This window comes from Mastomys coucha, unplaced genomic scaffold, assembly GCF_008632895.1.
Source record: "Mastomys coucha isolate ucsf_1 unplaced genomic scaffold, UCSF_Mcou_1 pScaffold9, whole genome shotgun sequence".
In the NCBI taxonomy this organism is placed as follows: domain Eukaryota; kingdom Metazoa; phylum Chordata; class Mammalia; order Rodentia; family Muridae; genus Mastomys; species Mastomys coucha.
Window position 1 is genome coordinate 27,598,169 of NW_022196915.1, and position 17,679 is coordinate 27,615,847.

At 42.6% G+C, this 17,679-nt stretch overlaps 1 protein-coding gene and 1 pseudogene across 2 annotated transcripts; both read left to right on the forward strand.

Annotated features, from left to right (window-relative positions):
- The first annotated feature begins 812 nt into the window (after window positions 1-812).
- Window positions 813-5,328, forward strand: LOC116084701 (pulmonary surfactant-associated protein A). 2 transcript variants are annotated; one of them, XM_031361864.1, is made up of 6 exons: window positions 818-857; window positions 1,243-1,275; window positions 1,461-1,655; window positions 1,857-1,976; window positions 2,668-2,745; window positions 3,101-5,328. In XM_031361864.1, exons 3-6 carry the CDS (start codon window positions 1,484-1,486, stop codon window positions 3,475-3,477), a joined length of 747 nt encoding a protein of 248 aa, XP_031217724.1. In that variant the 5' UTR covers window positions 818-857; window positions 1,243-1,275; window positions 1,461-1,483; the 3' UTR covers window positions 3,478-5,328. The 2 variants fall into 2 exon arrangements, with proteins under 2 accessions (XP_031217725.1, XP_031217724.1); XM_031361865.1 differs by lacking the exon at window positions 1,243-1,275 and having other exon boundaries at window positions 813-857; window positions 3,101-3,507.
- Window positions 5,329-16,629: 11,301 nt separating this feature from the next.
- Window positions 16,630-17,378, forward strand: LOC116085203 (annotated as a pseudogene).
- The last annotated feature ends 301 nt before the right edge of the window (window positions 17,379-17,679 follow it).

A 17,679-nucleotide genomic window follows, 5' to 3' on the forward strand; every position in this document is an offset into this window, starting at 1 on the left:
GTTTTTGCTCTCCTTTCTTCCTCTTTTCTCCTCCCCTTTGTCCCTCCCATGCTTTTTTAAAAAAATCATTATAATTACTTTTACTTTTTTTTATACTCCAGTCGTTACCCACCTCTTGGTCTGCCCTCCCACAGTTCCTCATCCCATTCCTCCTCCTGCCTGTATCCAAGAGGATGCCCCACTCTGCCACTCCTTCCCTTACGAGGCCTTCCCATTCCCTGGAGTCTCATCTCTCTCAAAGGCTAGACATGTCTTCTCTCACTAAGGCCAGACCAGGCAGTCCTCTGCTGTATATGTGTTTGGGGGGGGGGAATCCCCTCATGCTTTTTTATTTAATCTTGCTTCTTCATTTTTTCTTTTCCCCGATCCCCCTTTATTTAATCCTCTTGTTTTTATCCCCATTATTATTTCCTTTCTGCTTCTTTCCTATGGCCATTGGTAATAGAGTAGCTGAGCTGTAGTTTCGTTTCTTCTGGTGTTTTGCTTTCTTTTCTGAATGGTAGTGGGTCTTCATCAGAACCTCGGAAAGGCTTTCATTTTGTGCTGCTGGCCACAAGTGTTAATTTAGAGTAGAGGGTGATCTTCAGAAGAGAAAGATTCCCTTCCCACACACCTGGGAGTTTACTTTCTGTGGTTCTGTACTGCCCTCAAGGGTTCTAAGTGCTCTTCTTGTTAAGTGCTCTGAAGGAACCTGAGCTGTGTACACAAGATGGCTGCTTCCTGCCCGGCCCTCCTTTGTGGTAGGGGCTCTGAGGGTGGGGAAAGTTGTCAGCCTACATGTCTATATAGGATGCTGTCCACTTGTCCACTCTCATTTGGAGGCAGATATCCACACAGCTTGCAGGCTCTGTGTGCGGGTGAGCTTAGCCACCAGTCCCTGGGTATCCACTGGTGTATGGGTTTCTGGCAGTAAGAGCAACAACACACTAAGTAAGGGCTGACTGGGCAGAAAGGTACTGCTTATGACTGACAGCTTAGCAGGACTGTGAACCCTTCTCATTTCTGTTTATCTGAGAACCCAAAACAGAATAACTTAAAATATTGAGGGACAGATAGAGTAACCTGGTGACTACACAGCTCCTAAGAGACAACCCTATTAAGACTGTCTACAGAGCACAGCAGGATTAGCTAAGGTCAGAGATGTTCAGTGAATTCCCTGGGTGACACAGCAAAGTTATAACAGAGAAGAATCTCCCGAGGACTCAGGCCCCTGACTCACCTGAGCTCTCCTTCTCTATTCAGGGATCTGAAGTTGGAGGCCTGCAGTGTGATTGGGTTAGACACCAGATAATGCTGGGGATTTCTGACTGGGGATAGTTTAGGTCTTCTTGATATTCTTGGCTGTACCTGCCTGTTATGTTCTTCTGTGTTCCCGGGTCCTGCAAAGTGCAGCAAGAATTGGGATCAGAGGAGAACTATGCTAACGCTACAGATTGGCTGATGGTCCTTTCATCCTACAGGAGAAACCACTGGTACAGTAGCCATGTCACTAGGTTCTTTGGCCTTCACCCTCTTCTTGACTGTTGTTGCTGGTGTCAAGTGCAATGGGACAGAAGTTTGTGCCGGAAGCCCTGGGATCCCTGGCACTCCTGGAAGCCATGGTCTGCCCGGCAGAGATGGGAGAGATGGTATCAAAGGAGACCCTGGACCTCCAGGTACTGTATGGGAGAACCCACCCTTAGCACAGGGACAGGGACCTGTTTTCTGGGTGACCATCTTGTTTAGGGCTCTAGCTGAAGGGATTATTCTAGAGTCCTGAGGCTGGAGCATGCATCTTCAAAGTTCCAGTGGATGATCAAGTGAGTCACCCACATGCTAATGGAGGTCCATATATCTGTGTTCTCTTCACTCTGTAGGTCCCATGGGCCCTCCTGGAGGAATGCCAGGTCTTCCTGGGCGCGATGGGCTGCCTGGAGCCCCTGGTGCCCCTGGACAACATGGAGACAAGGGAGATCCTGGAGAAAGGGGCCTTCCAGGTGAGCAGGACTAGAGTCAGTAGAAAGTAGTGATGCCACATGAGAGATGGAAGGAAGGGTTTAAGACAAACTGCTAAGCCTAAGTAAGAAAGTATGAACTTGAAGAGAGAAACCACACAAGTCTGAAGAACTTATTTCAGAGACTGACAAGCATCATGGCTACTGATTGAGAGACACATAGTGTCCTGGGGATCGAGAGTAGGATTGGGAAGCCTAGGGGTCCTTCTTAGGGCTGAGGCTCTGGACATCCTAAAAAGTAAACAGGGCTATATGGACCTGGAATCCAGGAAGACAGTGTGATCAGGAATCCCACATGTTGACAGAAGTTCTAGGGTATGAATCAGTATAGTGGCCTATCTGGAGAGTTCAGAGGTCATCATTGTTGATCTTGGTAGAATATATGGGAGGGAGTCCTTTTCATAAGCCAGAAAAAACCACGTAGATGGACTGGAAGGGCCAGTTAAGGGATATAGAAAAGTAGAGCAGGAAAGCTGAGCAGGTTCAAGCTACATTAAGAGATGGGTGTGTGAGAGTACAGAAGCTCTGCTTCTGGGCCCTAACTGGGGTTTGGGCTCTTAGTATGGCATTAGATGACAGAACTCCAGCCTTGCAGCTGGCAGAGTACCTCTCTTGTAGCAAGTAGAGCTCTCTGCTGCATTGCTCCCATCCTGGATGTGTGTGGTCTCTACAGGGTTTCCAGCTTACCTGGATGAGGAGCTTCAGACTGATCTCTATGAGATTAAACATCATATTCTGCAAACAATGGGAGGTAAGGGGACTGCTCGGGGTCTCACCAAATACACATCTCTCAGTGCTTTTGTATAACATTCAGTAGGAGGATGCAGAACATAAGTGGCTAGCAAATGAGTGTGGACATGGGGCTTGGATATTACTCCACATACCACTGGAAAGCATGAAAGTGTAGATTCTAGCAATAAGTAATTGTTAGGTGAATGGGAACAGAGAGATGGATTTTAAAACTGGGCCTGGAAAAGAAAGGGGAAACATGGAGAAAAGCAGAGATGGAGAGATTGTGTGGAGAAAGCTTAAGGGCAAGAGTTTAAGTCAGTGGAGCAGATGGAGAAACGGGGGGTCCATGGCCTAACCCAGACTCCTTTGCTTAGTCCTCAGCTTGCAAGGGTCCATGCTGTCAGTGGGAGATAAAGTCTTTTCCACCAACGGGCAGTCAGTCAACTTTGATACCATTAGAGAGATGTGTACCAGATCAGGTGGCAACATTGCTGTCCCGAGGAATCCTGAGGAGAATGAGGCCATCGCAAGCATCGCAAAGAAGTACAACACCTATGTCTACTTAGGTGTGATTGAAGGCCAGACTCCTGGAGACTTCCACTACCTGGATGGAACTTCTGTGAACTACACCAACTGGTACCCAGGAGAGCCCAGGGGTCGGGGCAAAGAGAAGTGTGTAGAAATGTATACAGATGGGAAATGGAATGATAAGGGCTGCCTGCAGTACCGGCTGGCCATTTGTGAATTTTGATCAAGCAATTAGATGAAAAGAAAAAACCTCACACTATCTTTAAGCCTCTATCTTGATGATCTATCTGGTCTGTAAGACCCTGCAACTACCTTTCAAGCAAATTTACTTGTGGCCATCAGAATTAGAAGCATCCTTAGTCACCCCATCTCCCACATGGCCCCCAAACTTTTCTCCATATTCATTAGTAATCCTGAGTGTCCCCCTAGAGTCTCATCTGAGCATTCAACTCAAGGCAGCCACTGTCACCCTTGGCCTTCAGCATAAGATGGATGGAGACTTCCTTTTTCCTCACTTTGTCCAGTCTTCATTTGTAAATGGTCACCATGAAGACCCAGCATGGAAGGACCCTCTAAATTACACAGAAAGTGCCTGCTCCCTGACCCTTCAACCCTTATTCTGCAGCTCAGTGTCCCAAGATTTAGAAATCTAGGTTGAACTTAAAAAATAGCCATAGGGGATTTCTGAGAAATACCTAATGTGTGGATGTAGGCCACATTTACTGTTCTTTGTATACATGCTTTCAAGGCATACATGGGCTCTAAGAAGCCAGAGAACCAGGTAGGGCCACAGTACAGTACTGGAGAAGCATAACCTCGCTGTTTGGCATATATGGCCTGCTCCTTGGGTCTGGATGTGCTAACTCAACCTCTTGACCTAATAGCAGCCACCCTGGGTTTTGAGAGAATTACCTTTCCAGCCCAGACCCTAACTCAATTGATTTCCTGCTAACAGACACAGCCTTAGTCCACTTTATATCATGAGGCATTCATGATACTAACTGCACTCTGTTTTCTCCTCTCATGAACTCAATCAGCTATTCCATTAAAGTCAACTGCATTCCAGGTGTTTGTCTTCTGTTAAGCGTTTGGCTGGTTTTTTTTTTTTTTTTTTTTTTTTTTTAGCCTATTTCTTTACTATGGGATGCAAATAAAGTAATTCTTACATTTTTTTCTATCTACCAAAATCAATACCAATAACAATTACTACAGCAAAGACTGATCACATGCTGCATACCAAGTACCTTGACAAGCACAGATAACATTTGTTTTTAGGTATCATTTAATCTTTAAATGTGCCACAGAACCAGATTAGGGGCATGGGAGCTAAAAAGGTATCATGAAGAACATGGCATTCGTGCTGATAGCTGGGGTCAAGATAACTCCAGATCTGTGCCCATATGGTCTATGTTGAGGAGTGACATCATCTTTTCACCCCTCCTCAGACACTGGGATGGTATCTACTGTGCCATGGCTGGTGACAGGAATCAAAACACAGGTTTCTATGAGTCATCCTACTTTCAAATGCATGGAATGGATTATGGGATCCACCCTAGTCTCAGCTATGTGGAATGCAACCATGACGTACACGCCAGGTATCCATAGGGGTGCAACTATGCCTTGAGGGGTCAGCCAACTATACATCTTATCTCTAGAAGTTGTTTATGCTCCCCTCATCTGACACTCTTCCCACATTTCTTGGGCAAAAGGAAGCCTAGGAATAGCCAGATGGAGAGCTGCTACTTAAACTTTCATGAATGTTAACTGCCAAGCTGACCTGTCTACCTGTGTGCTGAGGACTCAACACATAAGCTGTTGAAGATTAGCCGAGCCAGAAAAAGACACATATTCTCAGTTTTATAGATCAACAGCCTAAAGCTTTAAAAGCTGACATTGCTCCAGTTCCTCTTAAGTCTATTTTTTTTTATGAAATTACTTGTTATTGTAACTACATTGTTTTTGAAAACATTTTTAGTAAGCTATTGCTGGTTTGGGGGAAAGAATGATTTTTAAAAATTGATCGTATACTCAACCATCTTTTTGAATTTGTATTTTTACCTTAATACTTTCAATGTAGGTGACTCTTTTTTGGTTTTCTAAACATATCATTGCATTTATAAATGATGGTGTTTTTTTTCCTGCTAATATATATGCATATATATGTATATATATAACATTTGAGAATTTCATATGTATATAATGAAATATAATCATGCCTACCCTTATTTTTCTTTTCTAACATCTCTCGATCTCCCACTACACATCCACCTACTAACTTCATGCATATATATGCATATATATTCTCTTAATGTGTCATAGGAGAATTTCTATTCTATGAATACTTCACCAGTGAAAATTCATTGTCACATCTTTCCTGAATAGATGCCTGAAGGGTTCTGAATTCATATAACACAGCAATAACTGTACATCCCTACCTAGTGTGTCAATATTCACCAAGCTAAGTTATGAAATCAGCCTAAGTGTTCATCAACAGATGAATAAACAAAGAAAGCATAGCATATGTCCAAAATTGAGTTGTATTCTATCATAAAGATCAACAGAATTATCTTCAGGAAAACTGCAGGGTTGTACATCAACATATTGAGTGAATTAAGCCAGACTCAGAAAACTATCTTATCTTTTGTGTAAATGCTGTAGTTAAATATCTCTGTACATTTGTGTATATTACCCCCTCCCCCCCCCCACACACAAAATCAAATAGGGGATTTTGTGCAAGGAAGGGAACAGTGGGTGATGGGAATGAGACCAATAGATGAATACATAGCAATGTATAAATAATGCATGTATGAAAATATCATAAAACACATTTCATTTCTTTTTAAATTGAATGTTTTAGGTTTGTAAGAGATGCCTTGGACCAAGGTAGTGAAGCTCCCCGTTTTTCTTAGTCTTCTAAGATTTATTTTCAGTTATTTTTGTGAGACTGGGGATAAAATGTAGGCTGCCATTAGCAGCCTACATTACTAGGTAGGCACTAGCTCTAGCCCTAGTCCACTAAGGTTCATTTGTTTGTTAAAGTCAAGAATGTGCAGTTGAACTTTATCAAGTTTCTCTGGCATTTTATTTGGGCTATAGCACAGAAGTGAAGAATGGGTGCAGACAGTTCCCAGCCCTGGGTGTTGGCGTCCAGTGCTCAGCTGATACTAAGAGATACTGAGTCTAAAGAAAGACCCCAAGATTGCCACCACTGGGCCTGGAGAGAGGAGACTGTTCATTAGAGAGTTACCAACCCCCACTTTTTTTTTTTAAAGATTTATTTATTTATTATATGTAAGTACACTGTAGCTGTCTTCAGATGCACCAGAAGAGGGCGTCAGATCTCATTACGGGTGGTTGTGAGCCACCATGTGGTTGCTGGGATTTGAACTCATGACCTTCCGAAGAGCAGTCGGTGCTCTTCCCCGCTGAGCCATCTCACCAGCCCCCAACCCCCACTTCTAAGCATATCAATTGGTTGTCCAATGCCAAAGTCAGTCCTGAAACATACATGCAAGTAACATTATATAGATTGAGTAGGTTATATTTAAGAATATAATAATAATTAGTAAAAAAGGAGGCCATGAATTTGAAGAGCAGGGAGGGGTATATGGGAATGTTTGGAGGGAAGAAGGGGAAAGGAGAAATGTTGTAATATTATAATCTCAAAAGAGTAGATAAATAAAAACCATCTAGCAACAGACATCAAAAAATAAAAGAGAAGAATGGAAGAAATTGTGAGATGCACAATTCTCAGTAGTGTAGTCCTACTTCACCATTCAAAGAAACCTTCTTATGGGCTGTGTGAATGCCAACTCACAGAAGCATCATGCCATTTATTCACTACACATGAGCAGTTACTCCCTAAAACACAAGACTTCAGTAACAAGACACTGTGGATATACACACATAACTGATGCTATGCTCAGGTGGCAGGCTCTCACATAGCCTTTTCCCAAAGGAACTAGTTCCCAAGAGGAACTGTCAGAGGCAACAGAACAATTAGACACAACTAGTCAGTGTGCCAGTATTCCCTGTAAGAATAGACATGTCTCACCTGTGGACCAATACTCTCTTCATCTTTCCTGTAAACTAATGTAACACCCATGCCTACAATTTTAAGCCACCATCATGCAAGCCTAGGAGTGAGGATATCCTTGTGTTACCCCTTTGGCTATCAGACAATGAAACAAAGTATCCCAGGGGATTAGCGTTTCCTCCAGGAATCTCATGTTGGGAGAAGGAAATAGGTGAAGCCTGGTGCCAGCCAGAGGAGGGATTTGCTTCTCCGAGAGGAATTTCACAAAATTCTGAGAAATCTTTACATGATTGCAGAATCTTGCAGAAGAGACTACAGTCAAGATGATTTTGGATTAAAGATGAGTGGGACCATACCTTGACTAGAATGCTTGGCTATTGTAATTTTGACAGTCTTAAACTTTAATCTCATACCCAGACCCTGAAAATAGACTTAGGGATCACTGTATCTCTTTGTCTCTATTCATAGAATGACTACATTGAATAAATTTCCCCTTTCTGGTTTTAACTATTAACTTGGCTCTTTTACTTGGCTTATTAAGTATGGTAAATGAACCTAACTTCTTAGGGATGTCAAGGACATCATCTCCAAACTAATATTAATGTTAATAATAGTCACATTGTTGAGCCATTAAAGGTAGTCTGTGTTCTTGGTTGAATGAGGGTTATTCTGGAGACCCAGTAGAGAATTCTACAAGGGACAGAAAAGTAAAGCTATGACCCCGCCCACAGACATAGATGCTGACACCACGAGCCCTCACTCCATTATCCTGTGGTTAGACAATGCCCCAAGCTCCCAGTATTCTGGCTGGACTCCACCCCCAGTCAACTGACCACAGCCAGGTATGCCCCGCCCTTGGGAACAGAAAGGGTAGCACAGCCCACTATAAAAGGAGCAGCTTGACCCCTCCTGTCTCTCTCTCTCTCTCAACCTCTTTGTTTCTTGTCTTTACTCTAGCCTCTTGCTCCCTCTCTCCCCCTTTCTTCCCTTTCTCTCTCCATATGGATATGGCTGGCCTCTACTTTTCTATTCTCTTTCTCCTTTTTTTCTCTCTCTCTGTCTCTCTCTCTCTTTCTCTCCTTTCTAAAATAAATGCCTTAAGATCATGGACTGCCTCCTTTTCTCTAGACCTGCTGTGCTGGGGCAATGGATTAGGCCTTCCCCTACAGAGCCACTTCTAATCTCTGGCAAGAAAGCCTTCCAGCTCCAGCTGCCAGACCGGACCAAGGACTCTCACTCCACACCTGCCCACGTGGGAACCACCACCGGATGCCCACTTCTCTCCCTGCCCCCTTTCTCCCTTCCACCTCCGGGGCTGACTGAGCTGCCCCAATGGCCCCCAATTCCTTCTCAGCTCTACCTTGGTGTTCGGCTGTGTCTGGGTTGCTGGAGACTGAGAGCCCTTGGGGCTGGCTCCTCTCCAATCCCCGAAAACTGGAATAGTGGCTCACCACAGCCAGATGCCCACCTGGGTGGTGTGCCGGAGTCCCCCCACCCCTTTATAATTTCTCTGGTGGCCCAGCACAGCTCCCGACATCACATATGCAAAAAATAGACCATGGCTCACCCTTTACATTAAGAAGCATCAGCTTCAAACTCTGTCACTGCTTTTTGGTTGCAGTGATGAATGTAAAATAAGAAATCTTGATTACAAAGCTAGGGACAAACTCATCTGAGGTATGTTTTAAATCAAACCCAGGAATCTGGCATAACATGGGGTCTTTGAGGAAAGTATATATAGAATTTGAAAGCTTGTACTGGTATTAAGAACAGAGTAAGCTTCAAGTGTTAAGCTTGTACATATCTGAGTTGAGACATTTAGCAAAGCTTAATGTCTATTAACTTAATGCATCGTATTGTTTTTTTTTTTTGTTTTTTTTTTTAGAGCTGAGCTATCTTTGAATTTCTACATTATATCATACATGCCCTGTGTTAGTCTGGAACCCCTGCTCATCTCCCTGTTCAAGCTGCAAAACCCCATCTGCCTTCCTTTTCAGAACCCTGCCCAGACAAAGAAAATTCCCCTACCCTCTTGGAGAAAACTCCAGGCTAACATTCCATCTCTCCTTGTCTCTCCATTTCTGCCAACCCAACCAAGAGTGTCCACCCAGGGGCTCAGTTTTTGACCATGTGTGGACACAATCCCAGCTCCTAGATGGCATATCACCACTCCTCACCTAAGCTTTACAAACCCCTCTTGCTTTAGCCCAAGTGAGTGACTTCACTGACCTCCACCTGTGATATTGGTGAATCAATCTGAGTGCTGCCCCCTAATAAACCTCCTTTTATCTACTTTTAATCTGGTCTAATTTGGCCTATGTCTGTGACACCCAGCGAAGGAAAACGACTATCAGCCTGGTAGTTAATATTCACATGACCTTTACTCTGTGTCAGGGACTCTAATCTAGATCTATTATTCTTTTCAATTATAAATCAGAACATTAGCTAGGTGATGGTGGCTCAATGCCTTTAATCCCAGCACTTGGGAGGCAGAGGCAGGTAGATATCTAAGCTCAAAGCCAACCTGGCCTACAGAGAGACTTCCAAGACAGCTAGAGCTCCAGAGAAACTGTGTCTCGAAAAAAAAAAAAAACAAAAAAGAGAGAGAGAGAAATGCGAAACCATCACCACCACCACCACCACTAAAAAGCCATAAAATAGAATACTGAGGTGCATAAAGGTTAAAAATACTTATCAGTTCTCAAACAGCCAATTTGTAGACTAGTGAAAGCAGGAAGTCAAATTCCAGAGGGCACACTATAGGTATGTTGCTAGGCTCTAGTTGTGATTTTTCAAATTATGTCATTTTGTATTTGTATTTCTACATTCATACATAATGCATATATGTATACATACATACATACATACATACATGCATACATACAAACATGCATATATATTGTGATGGTTTGAATGAAAATGGCCCCATAGACTCATAAGGACTGACTCTCTTTGTAGGTGTGGCCTTTTTGAAGGAAATGTGTCACTAGGGGTGGTCTTTGAGGTTTCAGATGCTCCATTCAGGCCCATTGTCTCACTCCCCTTCTGCTGTTTGCTGATCCAGATGTAGAACTCTCAGCTCATTTTCCAGCACCATGTCTGCTTGTGTGCCACCATACTTCTCACCGTGATGATAATGGACTAAACCTCTGAACTGTAAGAGAGCCTTTAAATGTTTCTTATAAGAGTTGCTGTGGTCATGGTGACTCTTCACAGCAATAAAAACCCTAACTAAGATAATATACATATATCTTTAAGATTTCTCCTTTTCCTTGAAGGGAGGAAACTTCTTTGTTGGTATCAGGAAGAGAGGATATGAGAAGGAGAGAGAGCTAATTGAAGGATGTTTGAAAAATTCATATGGAACCTTACTGTTTTATAAGCTTCATATATATATATGTATATATACATATATATATATACATATACATATATATTCATGTAAGAGTCTTTAGTTGAACTTATCCTACACAGCAGGTAATGCTCATCTCAGAAAACAGAAGCCATAGGTTTCTAGATAAAAAACCCAATGCCAGATGTGGAACACTTCCCTTCAAGTTGGTCATAGTTGTCCCAGAGTCTCCTAAATTAACACAGGCTATTGCTATTGCTCTTGCCTGCCCACCAGAACTTGATTGTAAGACTCTGCTGTTAATACTGCACATAGTGACCAGTGGACATGGATAAATCAATTTGGTATTGACCAGAAAGAATTCTCAATGATGGCTAGCTTTCAGAGTACCACAAGGTCCTAGGTAGGGTGCTGGGAATGGGAAGAAATCATTAACAATCTTAACTAGATGTAAACTCTGTTAACCATAATAATGACTGGAATAGAAATATATGCCCACAAGTACAATAACAGGATGAATGTTATTAGGACAACCAACCATTTTCTTTTAAAACTTTATTAATTTTTTATTAGATATTTTCTTTATTTACATGTCATATGATATCTCCTTTCCCAGTTTCCCCTCTGAAAATAAAATAAAATAAAATAAAATAAAATAATAAACCACTCCTGTTCCCTCCTCTCTTCCCCTGCTCACCACCTCACCCTCTCCTGCTTCCTGGCCCTGGAATTCCCTTACACTGAGGCATAAAGCCTTCATAGGGACAAGGACCTCTCCTGCCCTTATGTACGTACACTCTAGCTGTCTTCAGACACTCCAGAAGAGGGAGTCATGGATGTTGTGAATGGTTGTGAGCCACCATGTGGTTGCTGGGATTTGAACTCAGAACCTTCGGAAGAACAATCAATGCTCTTAACCGCTGAGCCATCTCTCCAGCCCCAACCAACCACTTTTTGATTGGATTTAAGGCCTGCTCCACAGGAGGAAACACATATCTAGTGCTGTAAATCTAGCTAAGAACCAAAGGCTGGGTGTTGTGGTAAATATCTAATGGGGTTTCTATCCCAACTTAGATCATTCAGTTCCTAAATAAGTGACACAGACCTTTATATTTATAATAAACTTTAGCAGCACTAGAGCTGGGCAGATATCAACTCTTTATGTTATTTTGTCTACTTCCCTATCAATAAACCCAAGTTATCACTTGCTATGTAATGCTTGGGCTGCTCTTACTCCAACTGCCTGGCCCTCATGGCCGTGTTTTCATGATTCATCTACCTGATGGTATTTTCTTTCTTCCTTCTCCTCTCCTCTCTCTGCTCATGGTCTGTGCCTCAGACCCCTAAGCTCAGGATACAAAGCTCTGCCTACCTCTCTTCTGCCTAGCTATAGGTTGTAGGTATTTTTTTTTTATTAGATATTTTCTTTACATTTAAAATGTTATACCCTTTTCTGGTTTCCCCTCTGAAAAAAAAAACCCTATTCCCTCCTCCCTCCCCTTTGCTCACCAACTCACTCTCTCCTGCTTCCTGGCCCTGGCATTCCCCTACACTGGGGCATAGAGCCTTCACAGGACCAAGGGCCTGGCTGTAGGTATTTTTATTGACCAATCAAGGATAACTTGTGGGGCAAGGCTCCACAAGCATCACTTGGTGTAAATGAAGATCTCCTCATTCCTCAGGACAAGTAGATCTTGGGGGCCAGTGTTAAGCATTACAATACATAGCAACAGACCAAACCTCAACAGTTTAGGGGAGCGTCAAGGTTCCAAAGGCAGACCTGCTACTATATTATGATAAGTGGACATAGTATCAGACTTCCTTTTAGATTCATATCTTTTCACAGATAGATGAACCAGCTCTTAGTCCTCATCAATGAAAATTTTTTTTCTAATAGTGGATGGTGATTAGCACAGAAAGTCACAACTGGTCAAGGTGCTAAGAATAAGTGTCTGTGGCCATAAACATGACATCTACATGTGACATTCTCTCTGCAGTACTCAGAAAAATGACTGTAAAGATTACAATAGCCAGAAGTCTGGGAGAACTGGAGTGAAAGAATGTCTTCTGGACAGGATAGGATTGTGGTGCTCAACTCACAGCAGCCATGGTTGCCTAAATAAGACCTGTGGAAGATCAAGCCAGTCAACATTCTAGCATGGGGCTGAGAAAGGGTCATGAGACCATATTTCTAACTGAGAAACTACTGATAATTGGTGTTTCTGGGAAAGAATAATCAGTTTTCCTTAAGAGTATGGCTCTTGGGTAGGAGATTACACTCCAGTGGATAGTCCCACACCCCACACAAATTAGACTTGATGGGTAATGAAGAACAAGGAGGAGGAGGAAGAGGAGGAGGAGGAAGAGAAGAAGAAGAAGAAGAAGAAGAAGAAGAAGAAGAAGAAGAAGAAGAAGAAGAAGAAGAAGAAGAGAAGGAGAAGGAGGAGGAGGAGGAGGAGGAGGAGGAGAAGGAGAAGGAGAAGAAGGTGAAGAAGAAGGAGGAGAAAGAGAAGGAGAAGAAGGAGGAGGATGAGGAGGAGGAGGAGGAAGAAAAAGAAGGAGAAGGAGAGGTAAATAGTAAAAATCCATTTTTATAAAATCTTATAGAATTAGTAAAATATAAAGATAAATATGAGTTCTCTTCATTTGTGATGAACTTTTGTATTTTGGTTAACAACATTTAGCTAATCATTTGTGCAGTTTCTTTTTGTTTCTGGCCATTTATAGGAGGAAGAAATGATCTCTAAAGATTTAACAAAACTCATCTTAAAACTTTCCTTCTTCTTTTTAATATTTATTTTATTTATTTATGGTTGTACAGATGTCCACGAGCTATCATGTGTGTGGCTGCTGGGAATTGAATTCAGGACCTCTGCCGGCCCCACTCGCTCTGGCTCGCTCTGGCTTGCTCTGGGCTTGCTCTGGCTCGCTCTGGCTCGCTCCAGCGTAATTCACTGTAGCTGTCTTCAGATGCACCAGAAGAGGGCGTCAGATCTCATTTCGGGTGGTTGTGAGCCACCATGTGGTTGCTGGGATCCGAACTCAGGACCTTCGGAAGAGCAGTCGGTGCTCTTACCCGCTGAGCCATCTCGCCAGCCCAAAACTTTTCTTCTTGATAGTGACTTTTTATTTAGTCTACATAGTGAAATAGATAGTGTCTATTTCAATACCTTATGATTAATAATGTATCAGTCATTCTAAGATTCCTAAGGCTAACTTAAACAACTTTTTTGATGTTTTTTGTTTTCTGAGACAGGGTTTCTCTGTGAAGCCCTGGCTGTCCTGAAACTTACTCTGTAGACTAGGCTGGCCTAGAACTCAAAGATTCACCTACCTCGGTCTTCAGATTGCTATGATTAAAGGTATGCACATAACTACCCAGTAACTTAAATAATTTAAAATTGCCTTCCAATATCAATTTTATCTAATTTTCAGATTGCTATAAGGTCTGTTAGACATAACATAGATTTATATTGTTAACAGTATCTAGATCAGCATATCATCTTGTTTTCTTCCTGATTTGCCTATGTATTATACTGTTTCTATAGTCATTGGTATTAACACCTATCTGACACATCAGATATTGCCAAAAGAAGTCACCATATTAGATGCTTACAACATAGCATTCATTTTTTTCCTGCCCTGTGTGTTGACCTTTGAAAATATTGGTTGAATTTGCCTGGACTCAAGTGCTGTGCACAGGATGTCTAGGTGAGTTTGTATCTATTCTGTCCTTGTAATAATCCTATTAGTAGTGGCTATCAGCAGATGTTCTTTCTAGGGCTGGGAAAGAAACACAATAGGTCACATTTAACCTGTGAGCACCCTTAAGGTTACTGCTTCCTCCCAACCTGTTCAGTCATAAAGCCAAGGCAAACATCAAAAGGGTTGAATGTTTATTCTCCAGGCTCAAGTGGACCCTTCTCCAAAGTACTTTAGCAAAGAGCTTGGGCATGTAATCCTATAATAAGAAATAAGCAAACGTATGGAAACAAGAATTCAAACCACCAGGGTCATGTCTGCCAAATATTTATTAACTTATATAACCAATTTATATCTTATTACAATTTCTGAAATTTTTTTCTTACTTTAGTTCATCAATGTAATTATGCTTCTATTTTAATTTCTTTTGTTTTGTTTTTGGCATAGGTCTTAGTATGCAGCAGAGGAAGGCCTTAAGCTCACTTTACAACCCAATATGGTCTCCTATTATATTTCCAAGGACGATGGCGACTGGCATGTGCCACTATACTAAAGCAAATCAAAATCTTTTTAGACTTTCTTTGCTCACAGGTACTCCTCTCTCTCTCTCTCTCTCTCTCTCTCTCTCTCTCTCTCTCTCTCTCTCTCTCTCTCTCTCTCTCTTTCTTCTTCTTCTTCTTCTTCTTCTTCTTCTTCTTCTTCTTCTTCTTCTTCTTCTTCTTCTTCTTCTTCTTCTTCTTCTTCTTCTCTCACTTCAGCTACCTTTTTCTGAGTCCATAGGACATTTAGGGTGGAGTTTTATGTAAACCTTTCAGTTTTAAGTCTCCATTTTTAGGATCAATCTACTCACCTGCTGTATGGAATAAGTGCTATTTTTCTTCTGAGACTATGGGCCCAGTGGTTTGTATCAATAGTGAAAAACACACCCTGAAAGGCATCTTCTTACCCACAGGGACTCTTCTAGCTAGGCTTCCTCTAACAGAAGTGAAGAGAGGACATGGTGTCTTGAGTAAACATGGACTGATGGCCCTTGAGAAGCCAAAATAGCAACCACAGCATCACAGGAAGTAGCCTGGGCACACCCACTCTGTTCTAAGGAAAACAAACCTCTCAAGTTCTTTGGTAAGACAGAGTTCCAGTGAACTTGGATGTGAATTTGGAGGAAAGCAGTCATCAAAGGTCACATCAGGGACTTAGGCCACTTGATCAGCCTCTGACTGTAAGCACTGGACACTCCTAGAAACCCAAGCTCATGAAACGCCATTCTGGTCTGTTAGCTGCCAAACTGCTTTCTTCCATCTCTCACTGCATCCTTCCTATGTGCCTAGGCCTGGGTTACACTCTGGGGTAAAGTATCTAGTTCCTGCTTGAGAAAAGTATCAACTCTGGTGAATGGACCCAGCTGTAGCTCTACAAGGGAAGCCAGAAGTGCTGCTCCAAGAACATAGCGCTGAGGGTTCATTTGTTCTACAGATCTTTCTTGAGCACTGGCAGATTGGAAGCTCTGCCTGGTAGGTAGGCTACCAATAAGCGGGCTGGGTTCTCTTATTCCATCTGGGTGAGAACTGTTAGCAGACAAAATAAAGCTCTTTCAGGGCTGACAATCCTCAGTTCTAACAGCCAAGAAATAGTGTGTAAACTGGCAGACCAGAGCTTTAAGACTCCAAACCCTGAAGGTAGGAGGTTATTACTATAGCTTCTAGAAGCAAGAGACATATGGCTCTGGGCACTTAGATTGGAGGCTTATGACTTTAGGTTTAACCACCAGAGGCCCGGGAACTTAACAGCTATTGTTAATTCTTGGCTTCTAGCAGCCCTGTGTGGCAACAGTAGGTACCAGCAAGCAGCAGCAGGTTGGACCTTCTTGCATTGTTCATACAGGCCATATAGTAGCATACAGGTCTACCATGTCAGGGCCCTCAGCCCTGTATAGCAGCCAGTGATACAGTCTCAGGTCTAGAGGGTGTGAGACCTTTGACTATGAAGGCTTAGTAAGTAGTTCACTGAAACCCTCCCAATAACCAGGGCATACAGTTGCTCATCTTTGGCTCTTCACAGACCTAGTTATCTCCATTGTTTCTGTGCATGGTCAATTGAGAATGTTTGGTAAAACAACATCTATAAATGTTTGTTATGGTAAGAAGTATCTTGGAAGTCACCTGAGAGGAGTGCCTGCCGCATTCGCATCCGGATCACTCAGGCCTCGCAGGTGGGTGAGGAGGAGGAGGAGTCGCCGCTGCATCCTTGGCACCACCGCCCACTCCCAGCTTGGTTACTAGAAGAAGATGGTAGATTGCCTGGCAAACAGTGAAGCAAATACTAGACTCATAAGTCCTGTGGAGAACTGTTTTGGAACAGCTGGTCAGTCTTGACCATCCCTGGATGGGTGCTTATTAGAAAAGGACTATTGACTAAGCTGTGCAGAAAAAAACCTAAAGCAAGGCAAGTTGTTCTTATTTAATGATATTCTTGTATACAGTAATATTGGTATTCAGAAAAATACAACAAACAACATATTATTCCCTTAGAAAATGTCACCATTGATTCCATCAAAGATGTAGGAGAATTACGGAATAGTTGGCTTATTAAGACACTAACTAAGTCGTTTGCAATCTATGCTGCCACTGCCACAGAGGAGTCAGAGTGGATGAATCACATAAGCAAGTGTGTCACTGATTTACTCTCCAAAAGTGGGAAGATGCCTAGCAATGAGCATGCTGCTGTCTGGGTTCCTGACTCTGAGGCCACCGTGTGTATGCGCTGTCAGAAAGCAAAATTCACACCAGTGAATCGGCAGCACCATTGCCACAAATGTGGCTTTGTTGTTTGTGGTCCCTGGTCTGAAAAGAGATTTCTTCTTCCCAGCCAGTCTGAACCTGTGTGGATTTGTGACTTCTGCTATGACCTCCTTTCCACTGGGTACCTGGCCATGTGTCAGCTGACAAGACCAGACTCTTACAGTTAGTCACTGAAGTCTCCTTTAATTGACACATCTGATGATGACGACGACGACAATGGTGATAGCAGTGACTAAGGACATGCTGTGGAATATTTAGTTGGGTCTGACTGCCTGAGAATCAGCTTTAGGGGATGTGGAAAATTCTGGATTCTCTCAGTTTTGCACTAGCCATGACGGCCTGAGAAGGTCTTAACCTCTGTGCCTCTCTGTACCCTGAAGAAAGCAGCCCCGTGCTTTCTGCTCCTCTCTGCACTCTCACAGAGAAAAACTGTTGCAAGTGCATCCATTAGGGTCTTGGCTTCCTACTCTCCTTATTTCTATCTTATTTTCTTGTAAGTTGGAAAAGATGTTTATTTAAGAGATCTTGTATTACATT